Below are 26,944 nucleotides of genomic sequence, written 5' to 3'. Positions count from 1 at the left end.
AAAATGCCCAAATTGCCATCCTCTTTCGGACAGCTCTTCATTCACTCAATGACACACAAGTCGACGTTTCATGCATTTAATAGTGAAGTATAGAGACACAGTGGGCCGGTGGCACCGGTTCCGTTCGGGCGGCGTCAGGGCCCGCGCCCTCGGGTCCGGGAGTTCCTGCCGAAGCGAAAGCCAAAGCCGCCTTTCTCTCGGCTGACGCTCTGGAGGCCGCCCAGGATAGAGGTGAGGGCCTCGCCGGGTGGGACGCCGCCGCCACCCTGCTTGCCGTTCTCGCTCGCCCGCCTCTGGAGCTCCGCCTCTTCCCCGGGCCAGGCCCCCCATGCCTCCGAAGAGGAGGAGGAGGAGGAGAGCCTGAAGGACGCCGAGCGCAGCCGCAGGAGCCCCACGGAGGGCGGCTCGGGTCGGGGGTGCGGCGTCACGGTGCGGGGGGCCGGCAACAGGAGGGTCAGGGACAGGAGGGCCAGCTGGGAGCCGCCGGGATACGCGCCAGCCTTCATCTGAAATGCAAGCGCACACACCAGCTCACCATCAGAGCATCGCGAGCGTTGGATGGGGGCGCATCGTCACCTCAAACGGCAAAACAAACACACGCAAAAGCTCGTCGAAAGGCAGAGAGTCCAGGAGCATGAAAGCACTTCGGAAGTTCGAGTCAAACCTCGTCAACTCGGACAGCCGCGGCGCACGCGGTCGACATTTGCAAGACTGGAATTCTCAATTCCATGATTACGGCTTACAGACAAGACAGGACGGACAGGACAGGACAAGACAAGACCAAACAAAAACCGGCACCAGAAACGACAAAGGCTGTCCTACTTTGCTAACAGAAACAAGAGAAAAGGCTGAAACCAAAATGCCCCGACTTCAATTTGGTGAATTGCCGCTTGAAGCAGGCCGCGGCACTTGACAACACTTTCTCATTCCCGGTGGCCACACGGAGGGAATTCGGGGCTCGGGATCTTATGATGGCGACAGTCGATGACTGGACTGGCCGCCTCGCACTTCAGAATGGAAAAGGAAGAAAGCGTTTGACAAAGGCCAGGACGCTCGCAAGGGGAGACAGCCAGCCAGCGAGCGAGCGAGCGAGCGAGCGCCAGAGTTGGGTGCGGCTTCACCGGGCCGTCGCCATCATCGAGGGTCTGCTCTTAAGTTGCCAGCAATGGGGGAGCCGTGCGCGTCCGCCGATCCAAACGAATCCCCGCCAATGACAAGCAACGACACGGACCACCAACGCAATTGGACCATTGGAGCTCAGGTTGCGCTCAAGGTTGAATCCAGCCCGGCCAAGCCTCCCGGAAACAAGAAAAAGGACCTCGGCGTGAACGCTATCAGGCCGGGCGTTTGAACAAACTTACCTTGCTGGACTTGGCCCGGTCCACTTTTCCAGCACGGGCGCGGCGACCCTTTTAAAGCGGCGCCGCGTCCGGTTGGTCGGTGGGCGTGGCCCGTTGGCCCGCTGACGCACGCCGGCGAGCCTTTCCGTGCATTTTGCCGTCCGCCTCCCAACGAGCACTTGTACGCGTAATTAGCGGATTGATTGGCGCCGGCCGGCAGCTCATTAACGTGCACAAAAACGTCTCCGAGCCGCCCATGACAACAAGGCTTTGCCCTTCCTCGTGTCCTTGCTTCTGGCCCACTTGTGCCCTTTCCTCAGCCCAGGTCGGCACGGCGCCTCCTTCGCCAACCGCTGCAAAGGACCTGCAGGAAGTCAACTTTGGCGACTGGGGAACGAATCCCGAGTCAAAGAATCGCGGCCAACGCGGCCGCTGACTTTGCATTTCCCGCCTCCCTCGTCATGAAAGTATGTTGACATTTTGACATGGGCGGGGCCCGTTTCAAGGATCTTCAGCTCTGATTGGGAGGGGTCCGCTTTCCCCAGGGCGACCTCAAAATGCATCGCCTCCAAATCAAAATGGCCCCTTTGACACCACATCCGGACGCTTGGCAGTCACCTGATTGGCTGCCCGGTGAGAAAGTGGGCAGGGCCCCCAAAAATGATCCACTGGGTTGTCACATGACTTTATTTAGAAAACACAAGCGTTGCTAACAAAAAAAAAAAAAAAAAAGGCATTCAGAAGGAGTTCATGTAAACGTGTTGGGTTGGCCAGCTTGGTCAATTACGTTAGGTGGTCCAAGGCAAGGCGGCCATCGTGCTCACATATTTTGGGTGCCGCGGATGCGTCGGGCCAGCTGGACGTCGCGGGGGAACAGGGTGACCCGCTTGGCGTGGATGGCGCACAGGTTGGCGTCGGAGAAGAGCATCACCAAGAAGGCCTCGGTCGCCTGCAAGCATGGCAACGCGCCGTCAACCCTAACCTCGAGTGTCATCCGGCGCCAAAGTGGATTTTCACGCCCGTCTCGTCCCGCTCCCACATCAGAAATCGTGTCCCAGGAAATCGTAAAAAAATTCAATTCTGTCCCGTCCCGGTGAAAATGACTCCCGCTCCCATTTTGGAGGTCGGCTACCACAAAAAAGACAAACGGGTGTCGCCCCTTCTTTCCGTCTGCTCCCATGACATTTTTTTTTTAATCTTGTACTGTGCCAATCCCATGGTTAAATTTACAGTTGACTCCCATCCCAAAAAGTAGAGATAGACCGATATGTTTTTTTTTTCCAAGGCCGATGCTGATTATTAGTAGTCAAGGAGGCCGATAACCGATATTAGGGTCCGATATTCATTTTCACTAAAAAGGACAATATTGGTGTCAAAATAAAAAAAAAATCTGAACTTTGTTTAATCGTCTTTGACCATATTTGTATTGAACAATTTTTCAGCTTTGCATAAGGTTGATTTAAAAAAGAAAAAAGAAGTAATTATTATAAATGTCCTTGAAGTTAACAGTGTTTTAACTTAATTTATTATAGGCCATAAGATTTTTAAAAAAGGCCGATACCGATATTCGTCAAAATACTGAATATCGGCGCGGCCGATTATAGGTCTATCCCTACCAAAACGTCAACCTCTATCCCACGACGAGTCGCGACTGCCGGCCGGGAAGGCCTTTTGCTTTGATTTGAAATTCCGACGGGAGGCAAACAGGGGCGGCAATGGCGATGGCGTCGTTCGCTGCGGGGCGGGCCTTGTTGTGACCTTCCCATCCCCCCCCGGCAACCTTACCTCCTGAAGCGCCATCAGAGCGAAGACCTGCCACCTGAAGTCACCTCTGCTGAAACCCTGGCACACCTCGCGGACCTGCGGTGGTGGGGGCGCCCACGTCAGTGGTGGTGGGGGCACCCACGTCAGGGCAACAAGCTAGCAGGCTAACGTGCAAACTGGCGATGCCTCACCAGGCGAGAGAAGGGCGATTTCCTGAGGAGCAGATTGGTGCTCTTCTGGTACTTGCGGATCTCCATCAGGGCCTTGGTCCCCGGCCGGTACCTTCGCCTCCTGGGCGACACGGGCGGCTGCCCTGGAAAGACAAAAAAACTTTACAAAGTGTGGTCGGGACAGGATGGAACGACGGCGGCGGCGGCGGCGGCGGCTCACCGGCCCTGGACGTGCTCGGCTGTGGCGACGGCGGCGGGCGGCGACCGCGGGGCGATGCCGTGGGCGGCGGTGGCAGCGCCGGGCGGCGGCGCGGGTTGCTGCCTTTCCTCCGGCTGGACGAGGAGTCGTGGCGCATGACGCAGGCCTCGAATCCTACCAACAAATCATGCCATGCTCATGTGACACACGGATAACGTCATGCAAAACACGCAGCAAACAGATAACAAGCGTTGAACTTCACATTGTCCAAATCCTCCCGGACCCCGGCCAATCATGGCGTGCTTCCGTCAACATTCAGTCCATCGCGCAGGTAGGTCGTGCACCTGTCATGTCATGTCGACGGAGGCATGACGTGCACGTGCGTTTGTTCTGTGCTCAGAAAATCCGGCATCCACATCTTTGCCCCACCGGAGAGCAGCTCAAGTACTGGCCGTTCCTTTTCGCCATTTCGATTGATTGTTTTGTGCGCGGCCTTGCGTTTGGCTGGCAACCAGTTCAGGGTGTACCCCGCCTGCTGCCCGAAGACAGCTGGGATAGGCTCCAGCACCCCCGCGACCCTCGTTAGGATAAAGCCGTATGGATAATGGATGGATGGATGGATGGATGGATGTTTTGTGCGCGCCACGCCCAGTCGCTGCTCGCTGGTCTGAAGTTGGACGACCAATCGTTGAGGACGGGCGGCTACACCCAGTCGGCGTCAAGGCAACTCACAATCGGCTACGAGACGAGTCTGCCGGCTCAAAATCGGACTACATTGACGAAGGCTGACGTCACACGACAAATGGCGTACGTTGCCGTTCGCAACACACTTGTTGCCTGTGTGTCAGTGGTCCACCAAGTCCACCTTTTGCCAATGAAGCCTCACTTTGTGCGGATGTCCTTGTTTGTCGCCGCTAATAGGAATCTATAAAACTAGCAGCGATCGGAATGAGTCTCGAGTTAGCTTTCAGCTAACTTTTATTTATTTATTATTTTAATCGTGGTCTCGTCTTCTAGCGACGCATTGCGTCACCGGAGCGACCGGCAGTAGCGGCGTGGTGTCAAACACTGACCCAAGACAGCATCATACGCGTCTCCCATGTTCAAGACAAGAAATCGTTGCAAACAAATGAGCAGCTGCTTCAGTGCGAGCCAACGTTCTTTCAACGAACCTTTTTCGCTCTTTGAACTCGTGTCGTCTGTTTCGATCTTCGACTTACCAAGGCAAGCGGAGGTCTCAAGTCCGAGCAAAAAGCAACTTTAAAAAGCAGCCAAGTCGAGTGGAAAGCCAGCACAAATTTAAACGACGTATCGCTCAGCTTTCGACCAATCACCGTTGACACTGACGCCACTCAAGAGGCGGGGCTAAGGGTCTGGGAGCGCTTCAAAACCTGACCGGCGACACTCGACGGGGCGGCAGCAAAAATGACGCCACCTCCAAGAGAAAACCACCATTCATATACTGTATAGTAATGGCAAATACAAACCAATGATTGTAAAATATTGCAAAAGTTCAAATAAAATAAAGTGTGTAAAACTATTCCTTAACAGCTCACTAGGGCTAATAATATACGAACATAACGTTGACGCGGGGAAAAAAGGGACACGTTGCTTTGAGCAACAAAATATTGACTGCTGCTGTCACAACATCCAAGTTTTTATTGCGTCTGGACCTCGACTATTTTCTGAGTCGGGGGACCCGCTCGGTACTTCCTGGTCCAAAGAAAGACTAAGGGCCGCCAGAGGGGGCGCTCAAGCTTTAATTCAAACGAATGAGGAAACAGGAAGTGACGAGCAAACAAGTAGTTTACGCTCCTTTGATACAGGAAAACAAAAATGACACTTTTCTTTCCAAAGACAAAATGCAAAAGCTATTAAAAAAAAAGAGCAATATTTACATGTCATTAAATACAAGTTGAAAAAAAAACCATCAGCATGCTTTCTTGGGACCAAGTTCCTCTTCTTGCCGACACCAAGCGTCCTCCGTTTGTCCTCCGTTTGCGTGCTTCATACGCCCTCCGACTGGCTGAGGAGATACTCTGTGCGGGCGCGTGGCGACGGCTGATGCTGGTGGCGCCCTCGCAGGGCAGAGTGGTTGGACGCGGCCGCGGCGGCGTGTGGCGGAGACGTCGGTGGCGGGTCCCGCAGGGACGGGGGGACGGTGGACGACTTGATGGGGACGGTGCGCGTGTTCATCACCTCGCAGTCCACCTGCATCATCAGTTCGTAGCCGTGCGACGCATTGTACACGCTCTCTATTGAACAGGGCAAAGGACATAGTGGGGACATTTAAAAACATTTAAGAACATCAAAAAAAAAAAACATCTAGAAAAGTTGACTTGTATCTCTGATTGAAAAAAAAAGTCATAAAAATGTGTTAACCAGTGTGCTTTCATGGACGACAGAAATGGGACAAGATTTACTGTTTCTTGGCTGAAAAACAACTTGGACAAGTTCAACAATGTCTCTTAACGATTTATCTATGATCAAAGTCGTTGCTGATATGATATTCACTGATGAAGAGCCACATGTCTAGTGAGCAGTAATGTTAGGGACACAGGCGGAAATGTTTGTATTTTTTGCGGCAACAACCACAGCGCTTACCGTTGACCGACATGGCAGGCATGACGAGCGACATCTTGGGCCGGCGCGTCTTGTTGTGGCTGATGGCGGGCAGCAGCAGGTGGTCCTGCGGGCACAAGCCATGCGACAAACGTGAAAAAGCGGGACGGCGCGGGGCTTCGAGCCGGCCGGCAACCCACCCGTCTGAAGGACACCACGTAGAAGGTGTCCTCGCGCCGGTCGATGGCGTCCAGGAAGTCGCCGTAGGTCACCTCGGGCCCGGGAAGCACCTGCAGCTGACTGCGGGGGGCGCGCAAGAGTCAGCCGAGCAAACGGAACAAAGGAGCCCATGGGCCCGCCGGCATTCCCACCTTTCGATTGAGCGGTGCGTCTGGATGGGCAGGTATCGCGACACGTTGGCCTTCCTCAGCTGGGCCCGCTGCCACACACACGCACACACACAGACGTTGCTCTCAGATGTCACATGCAAAGCTGCCGGTGGTCCGACAGGAAGTGACCCACCTGGGCCATCTTGGCCTTCTTGGCCATCTTGGCTTTCCCGCCGGACTTCTTGTGGTTGACCTGATGGCGCTGAACCCAACCGCGAAGTTCTGCCGCCAGCCTGGAAATGACACGGAAACAAAGCGGACACCACGCCAAACAACGTTTACCCAAAGGGAGGCCGCAGAAAAAAAACCACACCGATGCCACCGGAGCAAACGACGCGGACGGCTCGCGCCGAGCTGAAAGCGTCGCTCCTGCAACTGTGACAATCATCTGCTTCATTCTTCTCCACCGATGCCATGCCAAGCGGAAAAGCTGGTTTCGGCCGTGGGGGCAACTCGCAACACATTCTTTCAACAATTTTGACCCGAGTCCGAAAACCGCCATCGGTCGTCACCAAAACGGCCATCTCCCGATGGGGAAAATATCGCACCGACACCGAGTCCAAGCTTTTGAACGCCTTTTTGAGAAAAAAAAAAAAAAAAAAATTCAACATGCGCCGTTGGATCCTAACATTTTGTTGTTGCGCTTGAGAGAGGGCGGGGCTCGCATAAAGCTTGGATGCAGCATGCTGCATCTTATTCGTTGTCCAAAAACATTCAGACTAAAAGCAAAAAGTGCATTTTGGCGCCAACAGTTGGAGTTACAAGAAGCATCTCAGACTCCCGTGTACAAGCGTGCGTTGAGTGATTAGGGAGAAGGGCATCGCCACAGCAACAAGCGCCAGTGACCCGTTGAGGCGGCTGACCTTAGCGACTCGGAGCGGTTGAACTGCGGGCAGTGGGCGTGGCTGAAGTATCGGTCCAGCCGCTGCAGCAGGTTGCTTTCCTCCTTGGCCGCGCTGAAGGCGGAACTGGCGTTCCTGCGCCGCAAGGTCAAAGTTGGATGAGTGGCGGCTCAAAGATCGGAAGGGGGGGCGGGATGGGGGCGCTCATCACCTGAAGGGAAAAGATTCCGCCGCAAAGTTTTCCAGGTCTGCGTCGTGGTCCGACGTGGCGGCGGCACCGACTTCCTGGCGCCGCACCGGCTGCGCCGCCGTTTGCATCTCCAGGAGTCGGCGGCCCGTAAAGGAGCCGGCGCCGTTCCCGAAGCCCGCCGTCCACTTCCTGTCCAAGATGCTGCGGGCGGGACAAACTTTGAGCTGACGGCACATCTAGCAACTGGCAAAACAAAACAAAAATTGGCGAGCCGCGCTGCTCTTACTGGCAAACAGGGAAGTTGGCCATTCCGAGACTTGGAAACGGTTCCAACTCAAGTACTTAAGTTGCAATTTGCGGTTTTTGAAAGCAGGTAAAAAAAAATACAGTTCTCCTTGTTTGCTAAGCAATCAATGTTTGATATTCCGTTTGCCAGCAAAGGACTGCGCCGAGGTGGGCGAGGCCACGTTTCCGGCATGGCGAGCGACGTGGCGGGCCGACAAGCGTCCTTACCTGACCGGTCCCAAGCTGAAGGTGACAAAGAGAAGGACGGCCATGACGCACACGGCTCGCTTGCTGCCGGGAGACTCGCCGCCCTGCCGCACGCAGACGCAAAGTCGCATTAACACCGTGCCGCTTTGCCGCTTTGCCGTTCGGCGGCGGCGGCGGCGTACCCGGCCGGCCTGCAGCCTTTCACGGAGCTCCTGGTTCTCGCGGCGCAGTCGCTGGTTCTCCTGCTGAGCCTCCTTCAGTTGCAGCTCCAGGTTGTGCACGTACTCCTTCTTCTTCTTGCGCGACTGACAGGCCGACTCGCGGTTCTTGATCATCCTCTGCTGCCGCTTCAGAACTTTCATCTGCGCCGTCGCCACCACAACGGAAACTTTAGCATCTCCAAAAAGTCCTCGTACGGGACCAGGGCGCATTTATTGCCGGCAAATTCGGCCCAGTGTATTTGCTCCAACTCACGTCGACGTCGTTGCAGCCGCTGCCGGGCAAGGTGGCGGTCGCCGGGACGATGGGCTTGGCGGCGCCGGCGGGTGAGACGGGCTCCATCTTGACCACGGCGGGCGCCGACGTCAGGCACACCACTGCAAACATTGGCCACACGTCACAAGCGCAACTTGGACCATGTCGGGCGGGGGATGGGGTGCTCAATGACCCCAGGCAAAAGGCCTTTTTTATGCTCTACCAGGAGGTGTAATTGCACAGCCATTACAGTAGGGGGCAGTGGCGCTGTTATTGTCCGCATGTGTGCAGGGAGTAAACTGGAAGGGGTGTGTTTTTTTTTTTTTCTTTTTTCTTTCAAACGAGCATGCGCATGCACGACACCCAGCAGGAACAAGGAAGTGCTCAAGAAACACAGACAAATATTGAACAGGCATGAAAAGAAATATGGAGAGATGAATAAAAAACAATGTGAATGAAGTTAGCTTTAGCTAAAGTGCTTTTTTGTTCTCTTTCATGCTAAACATACAATTTATGTACAGTCAAAGCAGAGGTGAACTGAGAAATATTTTACAGACAAACGGTGCTAATTGGGGGGCAGAATATTTTCTTCTTCCGAGGAGGGGCATAATAGCAGACAATGGCCAAGCGTCCCTGAGTGTTTTCCAGCCTGCCCTTTTGGAATTGTAGGCTGGCCGGAAGTCGGCTTGCCAGACTTTGTCGGCTCACAGTCGTCTGGCGTCGGTGAATTGTGCGTGTGTTTTGTTTTGTTGGGGCGATGAGCTCACCGGGTCGCGCCGGCTCCATGGCGGGCAGGCCGCGCAGGAGGAGGGTGTTGGCGGGCGTCCGGGCGACGGGCAGGGCGGCCAGGCGCAGGGGGCGGGGCTGGAGGGGGGGCTTGGCCGCCAGCGTGCTCGTCTTCAGCGCCGGGACCACTGAGAACGACGACGACAACGTTCCGTCGTCGGACAAGACGCAAAATACACAACAGGCAAGAACAACAGGCGGCATATGGCTTGGCTTTTTGCAATTCCGAATATTCTGATCGGAACTTTGCAGGATGACAACGTTCCTAATCGCTGTGTGTTTACATTTTGCAGCCGTGTGTTTGGATATGTTTGAGCGGCGTTGTTGCATGAAAAGTGCTCTAGGATTCAAATCTGATTGACTGATCATCAACAAGCACCTGTAGCCTGCGTTTGGATGGATGCCACCATGGCGGGAAGCCGCGCCGTTAGCGTCGTCCGCGACGCCGCGCCGGGCGTCAAGACGGCCGTCGTCGCCGCAGCCAGCTCGGTGGCATCCGGCGGGGGGGACATCACGTCTCCAAACGTGTAGGGAGGCGTCGGCGGGGTTTCTCCTTTCACCCGAACCTGTGGGATGCAAAGACCGCCAGTGAGACACGCAGACAGAAAGCGGCGCGAGCGAGGTTGAAAGACGGCACACGGCGGTTGCCACACCCACCGGGGGATCGGCGGGCGCCGCCGCCGACCGCTCGGCCTCCGACGACCACGTGGGAGATGCCGGCTCGGCTTTCACCTGGAACACTGCGCAAACGCGCGTTGTCATGGCTACCGAGGACAGTCAAGACGGCAACCCCCGTGACGACCCAGGCGGCCAAACAGGCGTTGCCGTGACAGCCAAATGCAGTCAAACAGGCGTTGCCATGACAACCCTGTCACACACCGCAATCCCCCAAAACTTACGCAGCTCCATCGGCTCAGCCATGTCGCTGTGGACGTTTGTGTGCGCGCCAGCGCCACCTGCCACCAAACATTCATTTTAGTTTGCTTATTTGCAATTTTTTATTGATTTATTTTTCATACATCACGCGGGAAAAACGTGCGAGGAGGCGGCAAGAAATGTCCTCACCTGTGAGCCGGTCATCGTGCGTGCGTTTCCACGGACACGAGGAGGCGGCGCCATCCAGCGTAAGCACCAGCTCGTCGTCCAGCTGGCGGGGGGAAAACAGGAAAGGAAGTCACGTGTGCATGTGTGTGCGTGTCCTCCAGGTCACATGATTAGAAACACTAGCGCTGTCTCCAGATCTCAGGCGGCCCCGACGTCAAGCGGCACTGCCGACGTACCAAAGTGTCGTACTTGGACGCCAGGCTCAAGTGCTCGTCGCCGTCCTCCACGCCGTCGCAGCGATACAAACACGCGTCTGAAACACACGCACACCTTTAAGACACACAAACATGCCTTTCGAACACACACAAACACACGTTTAGGAAAAAAAACCCTCTTGTTTTACCACACAAACAGCTGTCTGAAATTCACACAAACAGGCTACAACAAGAAGACTTAAAAACAGCTTTGACGCACTTGCCATCGCACTCCTGAAAAAAGGACATTGCACATTGTGCAAGATTTTGGGTTGGGTTCCGGCCCAGTCAGCTGCGGCACATCATCATCATCATCATCATCATCATCATCATCATCATCATCACCACCACCAAAGACAGGTTCACGTCCCTGGTTGGCCACTTGATTGGGTACAGTGTGTTGGTGTGTTTTGCTTCGCTCCATTCGGAACATTTGGGAAGGAAGCGGCGCGCCGTTAGGTGTACCTAATCAAGTGGCCATATCCGGGTTGGAGCAACGAGGAACACGAGGCCGCGTGCAACACATCCGTGACGTCACAATAAAGCCAGCGTTCAAAAACAAATGTGATGACGTAAATGAGAAATGTTGACGTCGCCGGAGGGGAGTAAGCGCGGGGGGGGGGGATGTTACATGGGGGCGGGGGTCAAATAACACAAAGTGATGTTGGACGGAAGGGAGGCGTCCAACGTCGAATCAGGTCGATAAAGGTCGAAAAAGGTCAAAGGTCGACGGCCGACTGGCGAGCGACTCACCCCAATCTTCGCTGGTAAGCAGATTGTCGGCGAAGAATCGCCCGACGTCCGAGTCGCACAACACGTCCAGACTCATCGCGGCAGCCGCAGCAGCTTGTTGGGAATTATTTCACGCAAGTGTCCCCGTTGTTACGGGCGCGCCACCTCCCGTTCATCTCAGCTCGTCTCAACCTTCGGCGAACTTTCCATCTTGACGTTCACCAAGCGACGCTTTGCTGGCCAAAATTTTATTCGACGAGAACCTGCGTGAAAGCAACGAGGAAATGTCCTCCCGCGGAAAGCTCCGCCCACCTGGCGCTCATTCGCCGACGACAGCCGAGGTCCCAGTGATTGACAGGCCGAGCCGCCAATGGGGCGACGGAGACATGAGGGCGGCGCTTTTGTGTGAAACAGATTACGGATGACGTCGGCCAATAGAAGGCATCGCTTTTGATTGACGGGAACAAGGCACCAATGACGTTCACTTTTGCGGCTCCTTCTCAACTGACACTTCTGGCAGCCAATGACGTCCGACCAAAAGAGCATCACGTTTTGCAAACGTGCTCTTCTGGCCATAACAGCCCCCCCAAAATAAATGAAGACAGGGAAAAAAATGTAAAAATCCCAAAACAAGAAAGAGCACGAAGCAGCCCACGCGCGCACCGACACTACCAAAACAAGTTGAGCTACTTGGGACACCGGAAGTGTGCCAAAGACTGATTCGCCTCCATGAACACGGCCGCCGCCTTTCATGCGAAAACAAAAAGGCAAAGAACCCCCCCAACCCCCAAACAAAGCAAAAAGAGGTCCAACCAAGTCCCGAGGGTGCATGAATTTAAGCACTTTTCACAAGGCCAACATTTCTGTGTTTAAGATGCTTTCTTGTTGGTCACATGACACACTTTCCTGGAATTTTTGATGTTGTGTCTTTCTGCCCAAACATCAACATCAGAACAATGAAAATGTGCTTTCGATGGCAAAATTACAAATACCACCAGTGTAACAATTTTACATTTGACAATGTTTATTTGCACACTATTTCGTAGTAGTATTTAGTCGCGTGTGTATGTATATAAGGTCACTGTAGTAGATTTAACGTGACAGTCACTTTGATCAATCACAGGCTGCACATGTAGCAGTCAAATTTCCAGATGTCCAGACATGAGCTCATCCAAGTGAGACCCAATACTGTTATCTGCTGGCCATAGGTAGTTTTTTTTTTTTTTTTTTTTTAAACTTTCCCAGCTAAATGATTAAACCCGAGTTGGCCAAAACTGTTCTCCACCCATTCCCCTAAAAAAACAAAGTTGACAGCAGTGGCAGTCAACATAGAGTTAAACAACATACACACACACACAGAAAATTATTTTTGGGGAGGCTTTCATTCATTCATTTCAATGGGGCGCGTGGGTGTTTTGAGTTCCGAGTGGGTGTTACCAAACAAATGCAAGAACAAATTCACGAGGGAAATGAAAACTAGTTTTGGGCGGCCTGAATGACGGCCTTGTCAGCGGGGCGGAAGGGCCCCCGAGTCAGAGCCGCTGCAAGTGTTGACGGGCAGGACTCTTGTTGGCGCTTGTCGGCGTGCACCTTCATGTGCGCCTCCAGTGAGCGTTTCTCCTGGTAGCGTTTGTCGCACATGCGGCAAGCGTGCGGCTTCTCGCCCGAGTGCGTCAGCATGTGCCTCTTGAGGTCCACCTTCTGCACGAATCTCTTGTCGCAGGCGCGGCACCCGAAGACCTTGTCCTTCCTATGGAAGCGCTCGTGCGTCTCCAGCGAGATCTTTTGGCGGAAGCTCTTCCCGCACTGGCTGCAGACGAAGGGCTTCTCGCCCGTGTGGATCTTGGCGTGCGCGTCCAGGTTCCCCACCTGCCGGAAGGTCTTGCCGCACACCTGGCAGGCGTACGGCTTCTCGCCCGTGTGGATCCTCTTGTGCACGCGCAGGTGCTGGCTCATGGTGAATTTCTTGCCGCACTCGTCGCAGCCGTGGACGCGCGGCCTGCCACCCGTGTGCCGCTTCAGGTGCCGCTTCAGCACCGCCTTCGCTGTGAAGGTCTTGCCGCAGTACTCACACATGAAGGGCCTGTCGCTCGTGTGGCGATCCAGGGCACTATTACGGGCGAAGGCCTTGCCGCACTCGCTGCACGACAAAGCAGACGGCGCACTCTCGGGGACCGCCTGGTCACAGAAGGCGCAGATGCGCTTCGGCCTGCGGTTCTGAACACAGTCCTCTACAGCGTCCTGATTGTGCTCTCCGAGGCTTTCCCGAAGGTGGTCTTGACCGCCCTCCTGAAGGTGCTCTTGAACGCCGTCTCGACCATCGTCCTGCAGCCCGCGACTGGACCGGTCACACATCGGCCCGCCGTCCTGAAAGTGCTCGTGAACGAGGTCTTGGACGCGGTCCCGAAGACCATCTTGAGCGTGTTCTTGAAGGAGGTCCTGCCACCCGCGGCCGGACAGCTCGGCATCCCGGTGGCCGTCCTCCCGGTGAGAGCGCTCTCCTTGTGTAGGTACTTTGCTGTCGTCCGCGCGGTCCTGCTGCCGTCTCATCGGGGCGGCGGGAGCGTGGCCATCTGTGCCGGCGGTGGTCTGGGTGGTCAGAGGGTTCTGGGGGCACGGATGGGAGAAATTCACGTGTGCGAAAGTCACAAGGAAGTCTCAAGTCCCAAGCGACCATTTTTAAGCAAGTCTCAGCACACTCTAGCAAAAATCACGCATGTGAAGTGGAGTACAGGCTCCGACCTTTTCAACCGGCGACTCATTTGAGCGCTTTTCAAAATAATCATCATTGGCCGGAGTTTTGCCAATGAAATACCGATATATTCCACCTTTTTTATCAAACAGAAGGGCAACCATGAGAAGGTTTTGGTTGAGTTTCAGTGTTTACAGGTTTAGTACTTTTAAAATTCCTATCGGTTGTAAAGTTCAACAAATAAGAAACAACGTCTTGTCAAAGAGTCCAATGTTCAATTTACTTTGTTGTTGTACATGTAAAGGGACCAAAAAAATCGGATATGTTATTGATAATCAATTTTCTAACTGACTGGTACATTCACTTGTTAGAATTTTTAATTTGCAAAACATTGGACTCGCCATTAGCCTAAAAATCCCAAAACAAAAACACGATTTGGGTCGGGCCCGAGCTAAGTCCCTCTAAACTCAAGCAAGTTGAGTCAAGCCAAAACTAAGTCATGCAATCTTTCTCAGTCGCAAGATAACTCGAGGTGACGATCAAATGTTTCTTCACTCAATCTTGAGTCGCACCTGCGTGTGAGGGTTGCGCTGTGTCGTGGCCTGCGTCATCATGTTTCTCTTCTGGTTGAATCCTTTGGCGCCCACCCGGCACGAGAAGGCTCTTCCCCCCGCGTGTAGCCGCCATCGCGTTTCCCGCGCTCGGACGGAGGGAAACGTCTCGCCGCAAGCCTCGCAGGTCCTGCTGCTGGCGCGGCGCGTCTGCAGGTGGCGCCGCGGCTCGTCGCCGCAGGCCGAACGCTCGCCGCAGAGGCCGCATGCGGACTCCGCCTGCTCGGCGTGCTTGTACACGTGCGTCATCAGAAAGTCTTTTCCGCCAAACGACTTGCCGCACACTCGGCAGCGGTGTGACTCGCTGTCGCCGTCTCGAGTGGGGGACCCGGCGGGGCCGTTGTGTGACGCCGTCAAGGGCTCAGCCTCTGTACGGAAGGGCACCAGTGATTAGCGACATGACACCTGGGGGCTGGCACTGATATAACCCATGGTCTCATGAGGGGGGGGGGAGTTGCCTGACTTCGTGATCACATGGGAGACAGAGGTACGACCCAGCGCTACTGTTTCTTCACGACCGTAGCTTTTGTATTTCCTATTTGTTATACTAAATACTCAAAGACAAATGTAACATATCAGAATTTCATTTGGACACAATATAACTTGTAAACATTACAAGAACCGGGGTGGAAGCATTACACTGTGGATACTTTTTTCCCCAGACGAGGCGGAAGGGCCTCTTCCCTGGTGGCCTCATCTCGGAATTCATGACAATGACATAGGTGTGCTGGCCCACGTACTCCACATCGAGCCATTTAGTTGGGTCATTACTCCTAGTACCTCTTGACTGTTAGTTACTCCAATTACGTCCGATTTCTCTTACATTCGCACTTTTGCCCCTGCAGGCAGATTGATATAGTAGCCAAACGACATTTCATCTCATTTTGAAATCAAAATAATCCTTACAAATCAAATGACAACGACCAAAGTTCAACGCTTTTTAACGAGCGGGGTTTGTTTCACCATCTTGACTTGTGACGTCAGTTGGGTCAATAGGCGATGTCGCCCAAAAAACCTTCACCAAAATAGCCCCCCGCCCGCCCCCACAAAGATAAATAAATACTTAAAACAGTAATTTTCTTCTGAATCTGTCATCTTTTGGTGCGCTGTACTCAGGCTGAAGCGGCCACATTTTGACAGGTTGTCATATGTTCACGATACTAATTCTAGTGGGTGGGGAAGATGTCAAGGAAGGAGTGAAGGGTTGCGAACGAACGCTTCACTCGGTCTCACTGACCGGCTCCTGCGGTCACGGCCTGATACTCGGTGAAGATTCTCTCGACGGCGGCGGCGACGGCGTCCATGACCATCCGCCTAAGATGACATCCACCCGAGCTCGGCCGCTGCTGTAGCAGCCGCACGACGCGCTCGGCCGCCGCCGAAAGTTGCCGTTCGACGGCCGCCCTCAGGCCCTTCTCTTTGTCTCGGACTGCCGGCTCCGGCTGCTGCCGCCGCCGCCGTACGGGGCCTTCTTTTTCCTTTTGCTTCTCCTTCGCCGCCATTTGCACGACCAAGCGCGGGCGGAACGTAAACAAAAAGCTAACTTCCGGGTTTCCTTAGTCACGTGACGAGGCGCATGCGCCACATGACGTGCCTTGCTTTGGTTCACGCAAACAAACTTCGTTTTCTTCTTTCAGTTTTGGAAACGATTTCATCAGATACTTTTGACGTACAAACCTGCTTTTTCACATGTAATTACCATCACAAGGAGCGAGAAGTACATTGATGACAGCTGCTTAATTTTCTTTTTGCCGCACTGAGGTCCACTTGTTATATTTATGTACTGCATTTGATGTAAGCGCAAAAAGTCCCATTGTATTACAAGAACTCTGCTCACCGGAGTCTTGGCCAAGACGGGCAGCAGAAAATGACTGAAGCAAAAGACACATAAGGCCACACACACAGTAGAGACCGTACACAGGCAAACTTGTATAAACGGACAGATTAAAAAAACAAAAACTATCAAGATTAAAAACAGTCGCACTGTTCCTTCAGTGTTGACTACTACTGAGTGATCCGAGGTTGGGCATGGCCTGAAGATGATTCCAAACATTTAGTGCATACAAAAAAAGCGGTTTTCCCTGCAGTTGACCTGTTTACCGGTTTTGCCTTCGTGTCACTGGTGTGCTGAAGAGCACTTTTATCTGATGACCTTGTCTTGTAAGCATTGTCATGCTAAGAAAGCAAAAGGGAAGTGTTGCGTTCGAGTGACTGGACAGGAATGCTGTTGTTTTCAAAGCATGCAACTTTATTTTTTGCTGACTTTGAAAACATTTGAAAACAAAGAACAACAATGCGGCGGCACGGTGGTCGACTGGTTAGCACGTCCGCCTCACAGTTCAGAGGTCGCGGGTTCGATCCCGGCTCCGGCCTCCCTGTGTGGGGTTTGCGTGTTCTCCCCGTGCCTGCGTGGGTTTTCTCCGGGCACTCCGGTTTCCTCCCACATTCCAAAAACATGCATGGTAAGTTGATTGGATACTCTAAATTGCCCCTAGGTGTGATTGTGAGTGCGGATGTTTGTCTCTGTGTGCCCTGCGATTGGCTGGCAACCAGTTCAGGGTGTCCCCCGCCTACTGCCCAAAGACAGCTGGGATAGGCTCCAGCACGCCCCGCGACCCTTGTGAGGAGAAGCGGTACAGATAATGGATGGATGGAAGGATGGAGAACAACAACGCTTCCACGCGCACACACACACAATGTCTATTTGTTTCAGAAATGAAATGTCATAAAACTGCATGGTTTGGTAATAGATGAGCTACTTACAAAAATGAGCTGTTAAAGGCCAAATATACAAATACACAACTGCTGCTTTTCAACGAAGCAAATATTTACACGTATGATCCCAATCCCATGATGAGAACTTGCACGATGTCGCGGCTTGACATTAGATTGACACTCACTCACAAACATTCAAATCATTCTATTTTTGTTTCTATGTGTGATGCTACATAGAAGCAACATTTGGTGCCCTGACAGACTCAACGTGAAGCCATCATAGTTTCATAAATGCCTCTCATGGCTCAAAGAAGATGGCACATTGGGGTGCGCTGTACCCAAGTACGGCTCGCGTTAGCGTCATCGCGTTTCCTCTTCAGACTCCTCCTCTTCTTCCGATTCCTCGTCCTCCTCGTCCTCCTCGTCGTCCTCAGCCTGCCGCCCGGCGGCTCTGTGTTGCTACGGCGACCAACCAAATGGAAAAACGCGTCACAGCGGCGCAGAGGAGCAAAGCGGGCTGACGACCTACCTGGAAGGCGGCCGCTGGCGTCAGGAAGGAGGAGGCGGTCCCGTCCAGAGAGTTGGCGCGCACCACGTCCAGGCGCTCCGAGTAGTCGGGCGGGTGCAGCGAGCTCCTGAACACCTGACCGCACGCACGCGCAGCCGGCGCAATCAGCACATTCGCTCATGGTTGGGGAACACTTGCGTGCAAAGGCGCGCTTAACTCCTTCAATTGTTGAAATTGGACGCAAAGGCGCAATTCTTGGAACGCCATCAAGAATGATGTCGGAATGGGTTGAGAATTCTGGAAAACGCTCACGCTGTCAAATGTCTCCAGTAGCTTGGCAATTTGGAAATGAAAAAAGTTGCAATTGTGGGGCCTTTGCAAACATAGCAACGTGAAAGCGAGTTGCCGGGATGTCCGGATCGGGCGGAACATTGACAGCGTGGGTGAATTCAACGTACAAGAGCAGCCATTCATTTGTTGTCGACGTTATTTGTTGCTTCGAGGGCAAAACGTCAAGCGAGGAAGCGCGGGCGGGTGGGCGTTTGGCCTACCTCCAGGTCGTTGTCCTCGTCCACGCTGCTGATGCTCTGGTAGGCCAGCGTGTAGAGCTCCACGGCTTTGGCGTGGAAGCACATCTCCAGGCTGGCAAAGTCACACAGGATCCTCTGAAAAGAGAGACACGCTGGTGAGAGCGAGAACCAACGCACGCGCCGGCGGCGCCGCGTGCCACCTTGATGTCTCGGATCTTCTGCTTCTCAAAGTCATCGATGGTCTCCTCCAGCTGGCGCGTGGTGCGCGCCGCGTCCATGGTGGCTCGCTGCAACTCGCTCTCGGCCTGACGCACACCGGAAGCGCGGCATCATCATCGTCATCGTCATCATCGTCACTATCGTCACTATCGTCACTATCGTCACCATCTCCTGCACCAGCAGATGAACGAGCGGTAGGGAACCCACCTGAGACTGGAGGCGGGGTCAAGGAAAGAGGAAGTAACAATCGTTTTCAGATACGCCGCCACCACGGCTCAGCGCTGCCCCGACCGACTTTCCGTTGAGATGTTTTGGCTTAGTGTTTGTGCCACCCGAGAGAAGTTTCCAAAACAAAACCAATAAAAGTGTGCAGTGAAGGTGATGAAACGCCCCGATGTGGGCGGGTCACAATCGGCCGGCGCGCTTTCAGCCGTTCAAGGAACCGGACGCAAATTTGACCGTTTGTGACGCGAGTCGGGCCAGCGCCTGAAAATTGGCTTCCTTGCCGATTCACCGGAGATGAAACTTTCCGGGTGGAACCACGTATTTGCTTGACGCTGCGTCGCGACAGCCAATCAAGATGGAGAATGACTCGCCAGACTTTTCTATTCCTTTTGAAAGGAAAGTGAAGAGTGAAAAAAATCAATCAAGTAAATATTGGGCAAAAAAGTACACAAATACTGTCGATGAATTCACGGGCGCCGAGTAAGCGTGAGTCCGCCACCTGCGCAGTCGACGGCCATTCGGGTCGGGAGCCGCGGCTCCTGATGTCCCTCACTGGGCCACGCATCAACACCGCAGTGTGAGAAATTCACTTTGGAAAACGGCTTCATTTCCCTCTCGATGTTTTTGCGCAACACTGCGATTTTGCTTCAGTCAGGATACAATGACTTGTCGGTCGGACGGGTTTCGTTGGCGAGTGCGCTCCAGTTGCAGCATCTGCTTGGACTCGCGCGCCCTGGCGCTCTGGGCCGCCTTCACGTCCTCCTGCAAAAGCGCCGTCACCCGCGGCCATGCTAACGTCGACGCTACGCTAACTCACCCGTTTGCGCCGCACCACTGCGCCGTAGCCTTTCAGCGGCTCGATCACTTTGGCCTCCAGTCGCTCCACCTGAAAGGCAAGCGCGCCCACGTCAGCGCTGAGCCGCGCATGCGTCCGCCAAGCAGCTTTCCATCCATCCATCCATCCATCCATCTATGGAGCCATCCAGCATCCATCCAGAAATGCTTCCATGCGCCCACAGACCTCAGCTTGCCGGTAGTCCTGAATCTTGGCCAGGTGTTCGGCAAACTGCTTCATGCCTTTCTTGAGGCCGGGGGTCTCGGTGTCGGCGTAGTCGGCCACCTCACGCACCAGCACGTCAGCCTTGTCGCGAAGCCTGGCGGCTTTGCGGCCGTAAGCGGCAAACATTTGACACATCTCGTCAAAGTGCTTCTCCACGTTGCTGATGTTCTCCTGGATTCTTTTGGTCTGGTTGTCCCTGAACAAAGCAAACAAGGCACCCACCCATATAGTCGAGTCACATTTATTCATATAGCCCAGGGCTCTTCAATCCTGTTCCTCGCGGTTCGCCGTCTTGCTTGGTTTCCATCTCCCCCTGCTGCAACCCATCTGAAATGAAATGATCGGATAATCTGCAAGGTCTGCAGAAGCTGGATAACAATCCGCGATCATTTGAGTCAGGTGTGCTGCAGCAGGGAGAGATGCAAAACAGGAAGGACAGACACAAACACAAAACACATCTGGGGGAAATTGTGAGCCCTTGAGGAGGGGACGCGGATGGGGGAATCCCCCTTCCAGGAAGACCAGGCTGCAATAGTGCGATGTCAGCTGTGGACTTCGAGAGTCCCTAAAACGTCCACTACATATCCCTCCCTTTAGGTTCCCATTTATTCATTCATTCATGCCCGAATCACTACAAAGCAACGCTTAGGCTGTGGTTATTTTGGGCTGTCCAAAACGCGTTAACAAGACGCGGCGGTAACTGGTCCGGCTAACAACCTTCCCGAGAACAACTTCCACGCCCAAACACAAGCCAAGCCAACGAAGAACAAGTGTTACCTCGCTCGTACATCCGGAGTTCCACTCATCTTTGCTGAGGAAATAAAACGAACAAGAAAACTGCACAAGACGTGGAGCTAGCTAGTATGGGAGCTAGCAGGCGTTGCCATGGATGCTGGCGCGTTCCGGTCACAACAAAAAGGTGGGATTTTACGACTCCGCTCGAAGCGAGCGAGCGGGACCGAGAACAGTTGTGGCAAGTGCAACTCGAACGTGACGTTGATGAGGCAACGAAAATGAATTTTCATTTTTTCAGTTTTGCATTCATGTCTTCTGTGCACTTTGGAATGGAGGCAAAGTGTGAAAACCCACAAAACAGGAAGGAGACGGTGTTTTTTCCTATTTCCGAGCACCACGAAACGCACCACCAAACGCACCACCAAAGAGCGAGCGAGCGAGCGACAGCCAGGTCAAGTAACCTGGCTGGGAAAAAAGGAAAACAAAAAAACAAAGTAGCCCTATCCGGGAAAAAAGAAAAGAAAAGAAAAGAAAAGAAAAGAAAAGAAAAGAAAAGAAAAGAAAAGAAAAGAAAAGAAAAGAAAAGAAAAGAAAAAGCAGCCCTGGCTGCAGAGCCCTGTTCGAGGCGTGGACCCAAAGGTTTGACTCCGCCCACATTGACTTTAAGCGCCTACTTTCTTTTTTTCTTTCATTTCCAAGGCACATCTTTCACATCAGAAAAGAATTCACGGCACACTACGCAGAATAATTCACAAAAGTACATAAAATGGTTAATTGTGAAACTTCTGTCATTTAATGGGAGAGCATTTCATTGTTCTGCCTGTTACTATAAGTGGTTGCCATAACCCCAAAAAAGTGATTAGAGAGTTTTTTTGTCAAATAATTGACATTGGGTAATGTGCTACCCACGGCACACTGGTTGAGAATCACTGGTCTAGGCCATTGCGTTCAAAAGTTGTGGTCAAAAGAAGTCCTCCACTTAGAAATGAGTGGGATGCGTAGTACCACATGTACACAACAGAGGGCGAACTCTCTGTATGGTTGAGGTTAGTATTTGGCTTTCAGTCAGTTGATAGAGTGTAATAAAATTTTTTTTAACGTGAAATTAGTGTTTAAAAACCGCGATGCCATAAGACGGCGCATCATTAAAGCGACCAACGAAATAGTTTAACAAAAAAAAGACTTAGATGTCGAGAATTCACGTGGGCGGAGTCAAGCGTTTAGGTTGAGGCGCCTCGAACTGCGCTCCTAAGCCGCGCCTTCTAGTCCCCAGAGAGAGCGAAAGAGGCGCCCGTCCAGATGCGCCCGTCTTGATCCAAAGTTGGCCATTTGCTTGCTTAACGTCGCTGGCGACGCTCAGCCAAGCGTCGAGATGATCGTCATCGTCTTCGTCTTGTGTTTCGGCGCGCCAATGATCGCAAACGCCGGTGAGTTTTCTTTTCTTTTATTTGACCGACACATCTCACCTCAACGTGAAAGTTAAAACGTTTTGAAGTGCAACGTCCGCAAAAGGTAAAGTGAGCTGACTTCGGCCGACGGGTGTGTGTGTGTGTTTGAGAATTGGAGGGGCGGGGGGGGTGGCCGAAGTGTGAAAAAGAAACAACAAACGTGCGTTTGTCAAGTTCGCCACTTGGGTGCCAGACTCGTCAAGTGAGTGCGCGCGTGTGTGTTCGAGAGACAGGTCAGACAGGTGTGCGTGCGCGCGCGCATGCATGTGCGCCACTGGCGGAGCATCTGTTTTTATATTGTTTGGATATCCGCCAAACAAACACTTGGGAGGCAACCATCAACATCCGTTTTGATGTTGAATAAAATTCGCACACGCACGCACGTATACTTAGATCTTTTTTTTTTTCGAATGAGTTCTTCAGTCAGACATCTTTTTGTACTCATGTCGGATTTACTTCATTCATGAACGAATGCATGTTATATTTCCGTGTTGTGCGTTCAACTCGACGAATTTTAGCCATCATCTTTTGATGTGAAATCTTTGACGCAGAATGCGTTTGAATAAAACAAGTTTTAAAATGTTCAATTATTTGAGGTGAAAAACAAAAGCAATTATAAGATCAGGTTGAAATCTCTTCTGTTGTATTGCTTCCTTCACACTGGTGCTCTGGCATCACAGTTGCCCAGTTGATTTGAATGTCTTGAATGTGTTTTTTTCTTGGGTTTGTTTAATCTAGCTAACGGTTGCAACATTATTTGTGAAAATGTCAAGGATATGACATTTGGAATGTGAAATCTCAACGCCAATTATTTCAAAAGTTTGGTCAAATAAATGAACGACAGAAATGGACAAATCCTATTCCAAGACTGTCCAAGTGCATGTTTCAAACAAACAGACCGACCACGGTGGACATCGGCCGGGTACAAAAACACACTACAAAAAAATGCTTTCACTTATAAACAGGTTTCCACAAGACGAAAGAAATAGCTTAACCCATTAAGCTGCGAATGACGTTAACGTGACTCATCTTGTCATGAGACAGCCATGCAATGTTGTCCTCACATGCCCCGCCCCTCCCTTGCAGAGACTCACACTTTGATATACATCTACACGGGGCTGTCGGGGGGCGCAGCCCTCCCGGCGGGCTCGCACGAGTTCACGGCCATGGGTGTGCTGGACGGTCAAGTGATCGACTATTACGACAGCGGCACCAAGAGGAAGGCGCCCAAGCAGCCTTGGATGGCCACCACGTTGAGCGCCACCTACTGGGAGGCGGGCACCAAGTCCAGGATGAGCAAACAGCAGTGGTTCAAGGTCAACGTGGACATCCTGCTCCAGCGCATGGGACACAACCGCTCGGGTAGGACGCCGGCCGCTCCTCAAACCTTCCATCCTGTCGCACTTTTTCATTGGCCCGCAGCAAGGGTGGGGGCGGAGTCAGCGCTTCAGTCGTGTACTCGGGCTGCTCGATTGCGAGAAAAATATTCATTATGATTATTTTGGTCATAATGCAAATCACTAGGGGTGGGAGTCTATGGGTAACTCACGCTTCGATCCGATTACGATTCAGAGACCAACAATTCGATTCAATTCCGATTCAGAGGCCTATGATTCGATTCAATTCCGATCCTTACATTTTATCGTCCATGCAAAACACTGGTACCTTTTTAAAAACAAAAAACTCATGGAAGAGCAATGAATTATTCTTCACACTTTGACTTTGCTGCACTTGTATGAGGTTTTGCTTGTTCCCTCATCTTGTCGCGTGTTAGCTTAGCCTAGCATAGACATCTGACGTACAAACGCACTTAATCACTTGCACATGCTTTTAGTTTTTCTATTTCAATTTTAAATATCGATTATTAATACCTTTGAATCGATTCAGATTTTTTTTTAATATGGCGAACGATGCATCGAAAAAACGATTATCGTTCCCACCCCTACAAATCACCATTATTCAAACAATCATTTATTTTCGGGTACGAAACAAAAAAATGTTTAGGTGTCAAAAATATAAAGACAAGTGTAAGATGTTCCTTTTGGACCAAACAACATTTATAAAAGTAATTATGATCAAATAAAAAAAAACAGGTGCAGATGTCATGCAGCCGCAAGTCAATTTTGTAATTGTGGAGTTTAATAACGGTAAATGTAATTGAATTTCCATGAATTGTCGTGCCCTGTCGTGTACCGTTTAGTGATGTGGGCACTCACGCTTTGTATTGATTTCATTTGTTTTTAACCATCCGAGGTGATTTGCCCCTCAGAAGTGCACGTCCTCCAGTGGTTGCACGGTTGCCACGGCGACCTGCAATCCAGCGACACGGTGCAATTCCGCGGCGGCGTGGACACATACAGCTACGACGGCCTGGACTTCCTGTCCTTCGACTACAAGCACTCCGAGTGGGTGGCGACGGCCATCGCGGCGCAGGAGACCAAAAGGAAGTGGGACAAGGTGCAGCGCCTCAAGGACTACACGCGCGCCTACTTGTACAAGGAGTGCATCTCCTGGATGCAACAGTTCCTCCAGTACCGGCGCAACCAAACGCAGCGGGCACGTACGTACGCGTGCGCGCGCGCGCGCCGGCCCGCTTGTTTTCAGCCCGCCCCTTTGCGGCTCACGTGAACGCCCAAGGTAGAAAGCTGCTGACGGAGGCCCGCGTGTGCCCGCAGCGCCGCCCTCCTTGGAGGTGTTCGCCAGGCCCACGCGGCAGACGCCCGGCACGCTGCTGCTGAGCTGCTTGGCCAGCGGCTTCCCCCGCAAGGACGTCACCCTGGAGATCCGGCGCAACGGCCGCACGCTCACCCCGGAGGACGGCGTGACCTCGTCGGGCGTGCGACCCAACGAGGACGACACCTTCCAGAGGCGCGACGGCGTGAGGGTCCTCGCCAGCGACGACGCCCGCTTCACCTGCGTCCTGCGCCATCACGCGTCCGGACTCCACCTGGAGGAGCTTTGGGGTGAGGCGGCAACTCAAACCGCAATGTTTGCTCGCCGGTCCCGACAGGCTAGGCTGATGTGTTTTTGTCGCCCTTTTTGTGGTCCAGACGGCCAGATCTCGGTCGCTCCCGCAGGTGACGTGAGCGTCATCGTCGGCAGCGGGTTGGCGGGGCTCCTCGTCGCCATCTTGGTCGCCGTGCTGTGCTTGCACAGGAAGCTCAAAGATAAAGAGTTGCCATGGAAACCCAATCGTCACCTTGCCTCGCCTCGATTGCCTTTGTCCTCAGATGCTGCTTGGAATGTCGCACGCCCTGAAGCAGGTAGTCTGCTTACGCTGACTAGCAAAGAACAAGAAATGATGCCGCAGGAGAGCGAACCAGGTAACGACTTTCAGTCAAGCAAAACTGGCCAACTGTCTTGAACAAAGACACGTGGGCAGGCGAGCCTACTTTCACTGGTGTCTTGTCACGCCCCCGCAGCCGCCAAGCAGCCTTTGTTCTCTGGCTCCTCCTCCTGTTCAGGTAAGCCCAAAGTCAGCCGGCCGCGAGCCCAACACGTCAAGGCGCGTTTGACCGACCGCCGCCGTCTCGTCTTCTTGCAGTTGACACTTCCAAGGACTCGCTGAGCGACAGTCTAGATGTGATCCTGGCGGACGGCTGACTGACGGCGGTCCTCGTTGACCGACCGGCCTTGAAATGTGCGCCCCCTGCAGGCAGCGCAACCTCGCTGACCTCCGACCAGTGCCGGGGGCGGCCTGGCCCCCGCACCACTTATCTGTTTGTATGGTCAATAAATAAAAAAAAACAAAAAAACATTTAAAAGCAAAGTGGAGAGATATAAAGTCACAGACTAAATAATTTGCTTCAAAAGAATGTACAGCGGAAGAGCATGCTTATTCCTCAAACAAGAATTGGGTTGCAATTCCTAAAAGCTGCACTGAATATTTGAAACCACTGTAACATGCACGCTGCGAACATTATCATCACAATGCTTCAATATGGACAATAAGCTGTCCTCAAATGGTCGCATTCAAATGCAAAAAATCAATTAAAAGTGTACTACTTCAATTGAAAACTGTTCTAAAAGATGAACTGCCAATGTAATGAATTTAAGTTAAACTTTTTACAATATAGGAAAGTCAATCAACAGTGAGAGATCTAATAAACAAGATGAAGCCCCTGTTGCGTTTTGGGAAATGAATTCAGTCATCATTCCATGCACATACACTAGAGGGAGCCCGCGTATCACTGGACCATATTGGATCGACGACGGCAACGTGATGACGCTCGGAGATCCATGGACAACTCTCCGTATTACAATTTCCCTTTTTTTAAACTCGACTTTTACTCAGGGCGACTGGTTAGCACGTCCGCCTCGCATTGCACAGGTCGTACGTTCGAATCCGGCCCCGGCCTTCCTGTGTGGAGTTTGCATGTTGTCCCCGCGCCATCGTGGGTTTTCTCCGGGTACTCCGGTTTCCTCCCACACTCTAAAAACATGCATGCTAGGTTAATTGAACACTCAAAATTGACCCGACTCTCAATGTTTGTTTGTCTCTGTGTGCCCCGCGATTGGCTGGAAACCAATTCAGGGTGTCCCCCGCCTACTGCCCGTAGACAGCCGGGATGGGCACCCAGCACGCCGCGACCCTTCGCCTCCGCCGTTGACAACAACCTTATTGTATTTTGTCCACTAAAACGATGTAGATGATAGTCATGGCTAAAAATTAAAATTGACGGTCCTTATTTGCATTCTACTTCATTTTGATTGGACAACTAATATAATCTTTTATATATACATATATATATACACATATATATACATATATATACATATGTATATATAAATACATATGTATATATACACATATATACGCATATATATATATATATATATATATATATATATATATATATATATATATATATATATATATATATATATATATATATATACACATATATATACACATATTTCCGCTTCGTTGTTCGCCTCCAAAACAAAGGCTAGCCAATTATGT

The 26,944-nt window shown here is 52.3% G+C and overlaps 6 protein-coding genes across 8 annotated transcripts; 1 reads left to right on the top strand and 5 right to left on the bottom strand.

The window, feature by feature from the left end:
- Positions 1-62: 62 nt before the first annotated feature.
- qrfp (pyroglutamylated RFamide peptide) lies at positions 63-1,879 on the bottom strand. Its single transcript, XM_086014088.1, has 2 exons — positions 1,362-1,879; positions 63-506 (listed from the first exon to the last, which is right to left on the bottom strand). The coding sequence occupies exon 2, from the start codon at positions 504-506 to the stop codon at positions 135-137; it is 372 nt and encodes a 123-aa protein (XP_085870214.1). The 5' UTR covers positions 1,362-1,879; the 3' UTR covers positions 63-134.
- A 134-nt stretch (positions 1,880-2,013) lies between these two features.
- Positions 2,014-4,835, bottom strand: cenpa (histone H3-like centromeric protein A). 3 transcript variants are annotated; one of them, XM_086014085.1, is made up of 5 exons: positions 4,694-4,835; positions 3,495-3,647; positions 3,296-3,417; positions 3,126-3,200; positions 2,014-2,289 (listed from the first exon to the last, which is right to left on the bottom strand). In XM_086014085.1, the coding sequence occupies exons 2-5, from the start codon at positions 3,628-3,630 to the stop codon at positions 2,161-2,163; spliced, it is 462 nt and encodes a 153-aa protein (XP_085870211.1). In that variant the 5' UTR covers positions 3,631-3,647; positions 4,694-4,835; the 3' UTR covers positions 2,014-2,160. The 3 variants fall into 3 exon arrangements, with proteins under 3 accessions (XP_085870211.1, XP_085870212.1, XP_085870213.1); XM_086014086.1 differs by having other exon boundaries at positions 4,646-4,833; XM_086014087.1 differs by lacking the exon at positions 4,694-4,835 and adding an exon at positions 3,736-4,052.
- A 378-nt stretch (positions 4,836-5,213) lies between these two features.
- atf6b (activating transcription factor 6 beta) lies at positions 5,214-11,586 on the bottom strand. Its single transcript, XM_086014084.1, has 17 exons — positions 11,260-11,586; positions 10,489-10,565; positions 10,274-10,355; positions 10,108-10,164; positions 9,866-9,948; positions 9,588-9,774; positions 9,190-9,336; positions 8,423-8,544; positions 8,131-8,310; positions 7,970-8,052; positions 7,478-7,657; positions 7,288-7,401; positions 6,558-6,657; positions 6,407-6,474; positions 6,236-6,335; positions 6,078-6,162; positions 5,214-5,728 (listed from the first exon to the last, which is right to left on the bottom strand). The coding sequence occupies exons 1-17, from the start codon at positions 11,333-11,335 to the stop codon at positions 5,481-5,483; spliced, it is 1,989 nt and encodes a 662-aa protein (XP_085870210.1). The 5' UTR covers positions 11,336-11,586; the 3' UTR covers positions 5,214-5,480.
- A 652-nt stretch (positions 11,587-12,238) lies between these two features.
- Positions 12,239-16,144, bottom strand: LOC147131827 (uncharacterized). Its single transcript, XM_086014111.1, has 3 exons — positions 15,779-16,144; positions 14,503-14,909; positions 12,239-13,845 (listed from the first exon to the last, which is right to left on the bottom strand). Exons 1-3 carry the CDS (start codon positions 16,041-16,043, stop codon positions 12,715-12,717), a joined length of 1,803 nt encoding a protein of 600 aa, XP_085870237.1. The 5' UTR covers positions 16,044-16,144; the 3' UTR covers positions 12,239-12,714.
- Positions 16,145-16,768: 624 nt separating this feature from the next.
- Positions 16,769-26,712, bottom strand: cibar1 (CBY1 interacting BAR domain containing 1). The gene is made up of 9 exons (XM_086014113.1): positions 20,576-26,712; positions 19,760-19,994; positions 19,556-19,624; positions 19,399-19,500; positions 18,721-18,726; positions 18,495-18,599; positions 18,316-18,429; positions 17,786-17,899; positions 16,769-17,715 (listed from the first exon to the last, which is right to left on the bottom strand). Exons 1-9 carry the CDS (start codon positions 20,602-20,604, stop codon positions 17,617-17,619), a joined length of 873 nt encoding a protein of 290 aa, XP_085870239.1. The 5' UTR covers positions 20,605-26,712; the 3' UTR covers positions 16,769-17,616.
- Positions 21,782-26,103, top strand: LOC147131826 (major histocompatibility complex class I-related protein 1-like). The gene is made up of 7 exons (XM_086014112.1): positions 21,782-21,960; positions 23,068-23,343; positions 24,251-24,541; positions 24,657-24,944; positions 25,032-25,304; positions 25,404-25,445; positions 25,526-26,103. Exons 1-7 carry the CDS (start codon positions 21,906-21,908, stop codon positions 25,582-25,584), a joined length of 1,284 nt encoding a protein of 427 aa, XP_085870238.1. The 5' UTR covers positions 21,782-21,905; the 3' UTR covers positions 25,585-26,103.
- Positions 26,713-26,944: the final 232 nt, after the last annotated feature.

Source organism: Filicampus tigris, chromosome 18 (assembly GCF_054856515.1).
Source record: "Filicampus tigris isolate MCC_2025a chromosome 18, RoL_Ftig_1.0, whole genome shotgun sequence".
Taxonomy (NCBI): Eukaryota; Metazoa; Chordata; class Actinopteri; order Syngnathiformes; family Syngnathidae; genus Filicampus; species Filicampus tigris.
Note: the sequence above shows the minus strand (reverse complement) of the source record. Positions and strands in the feature narration are given on the sequence as shown.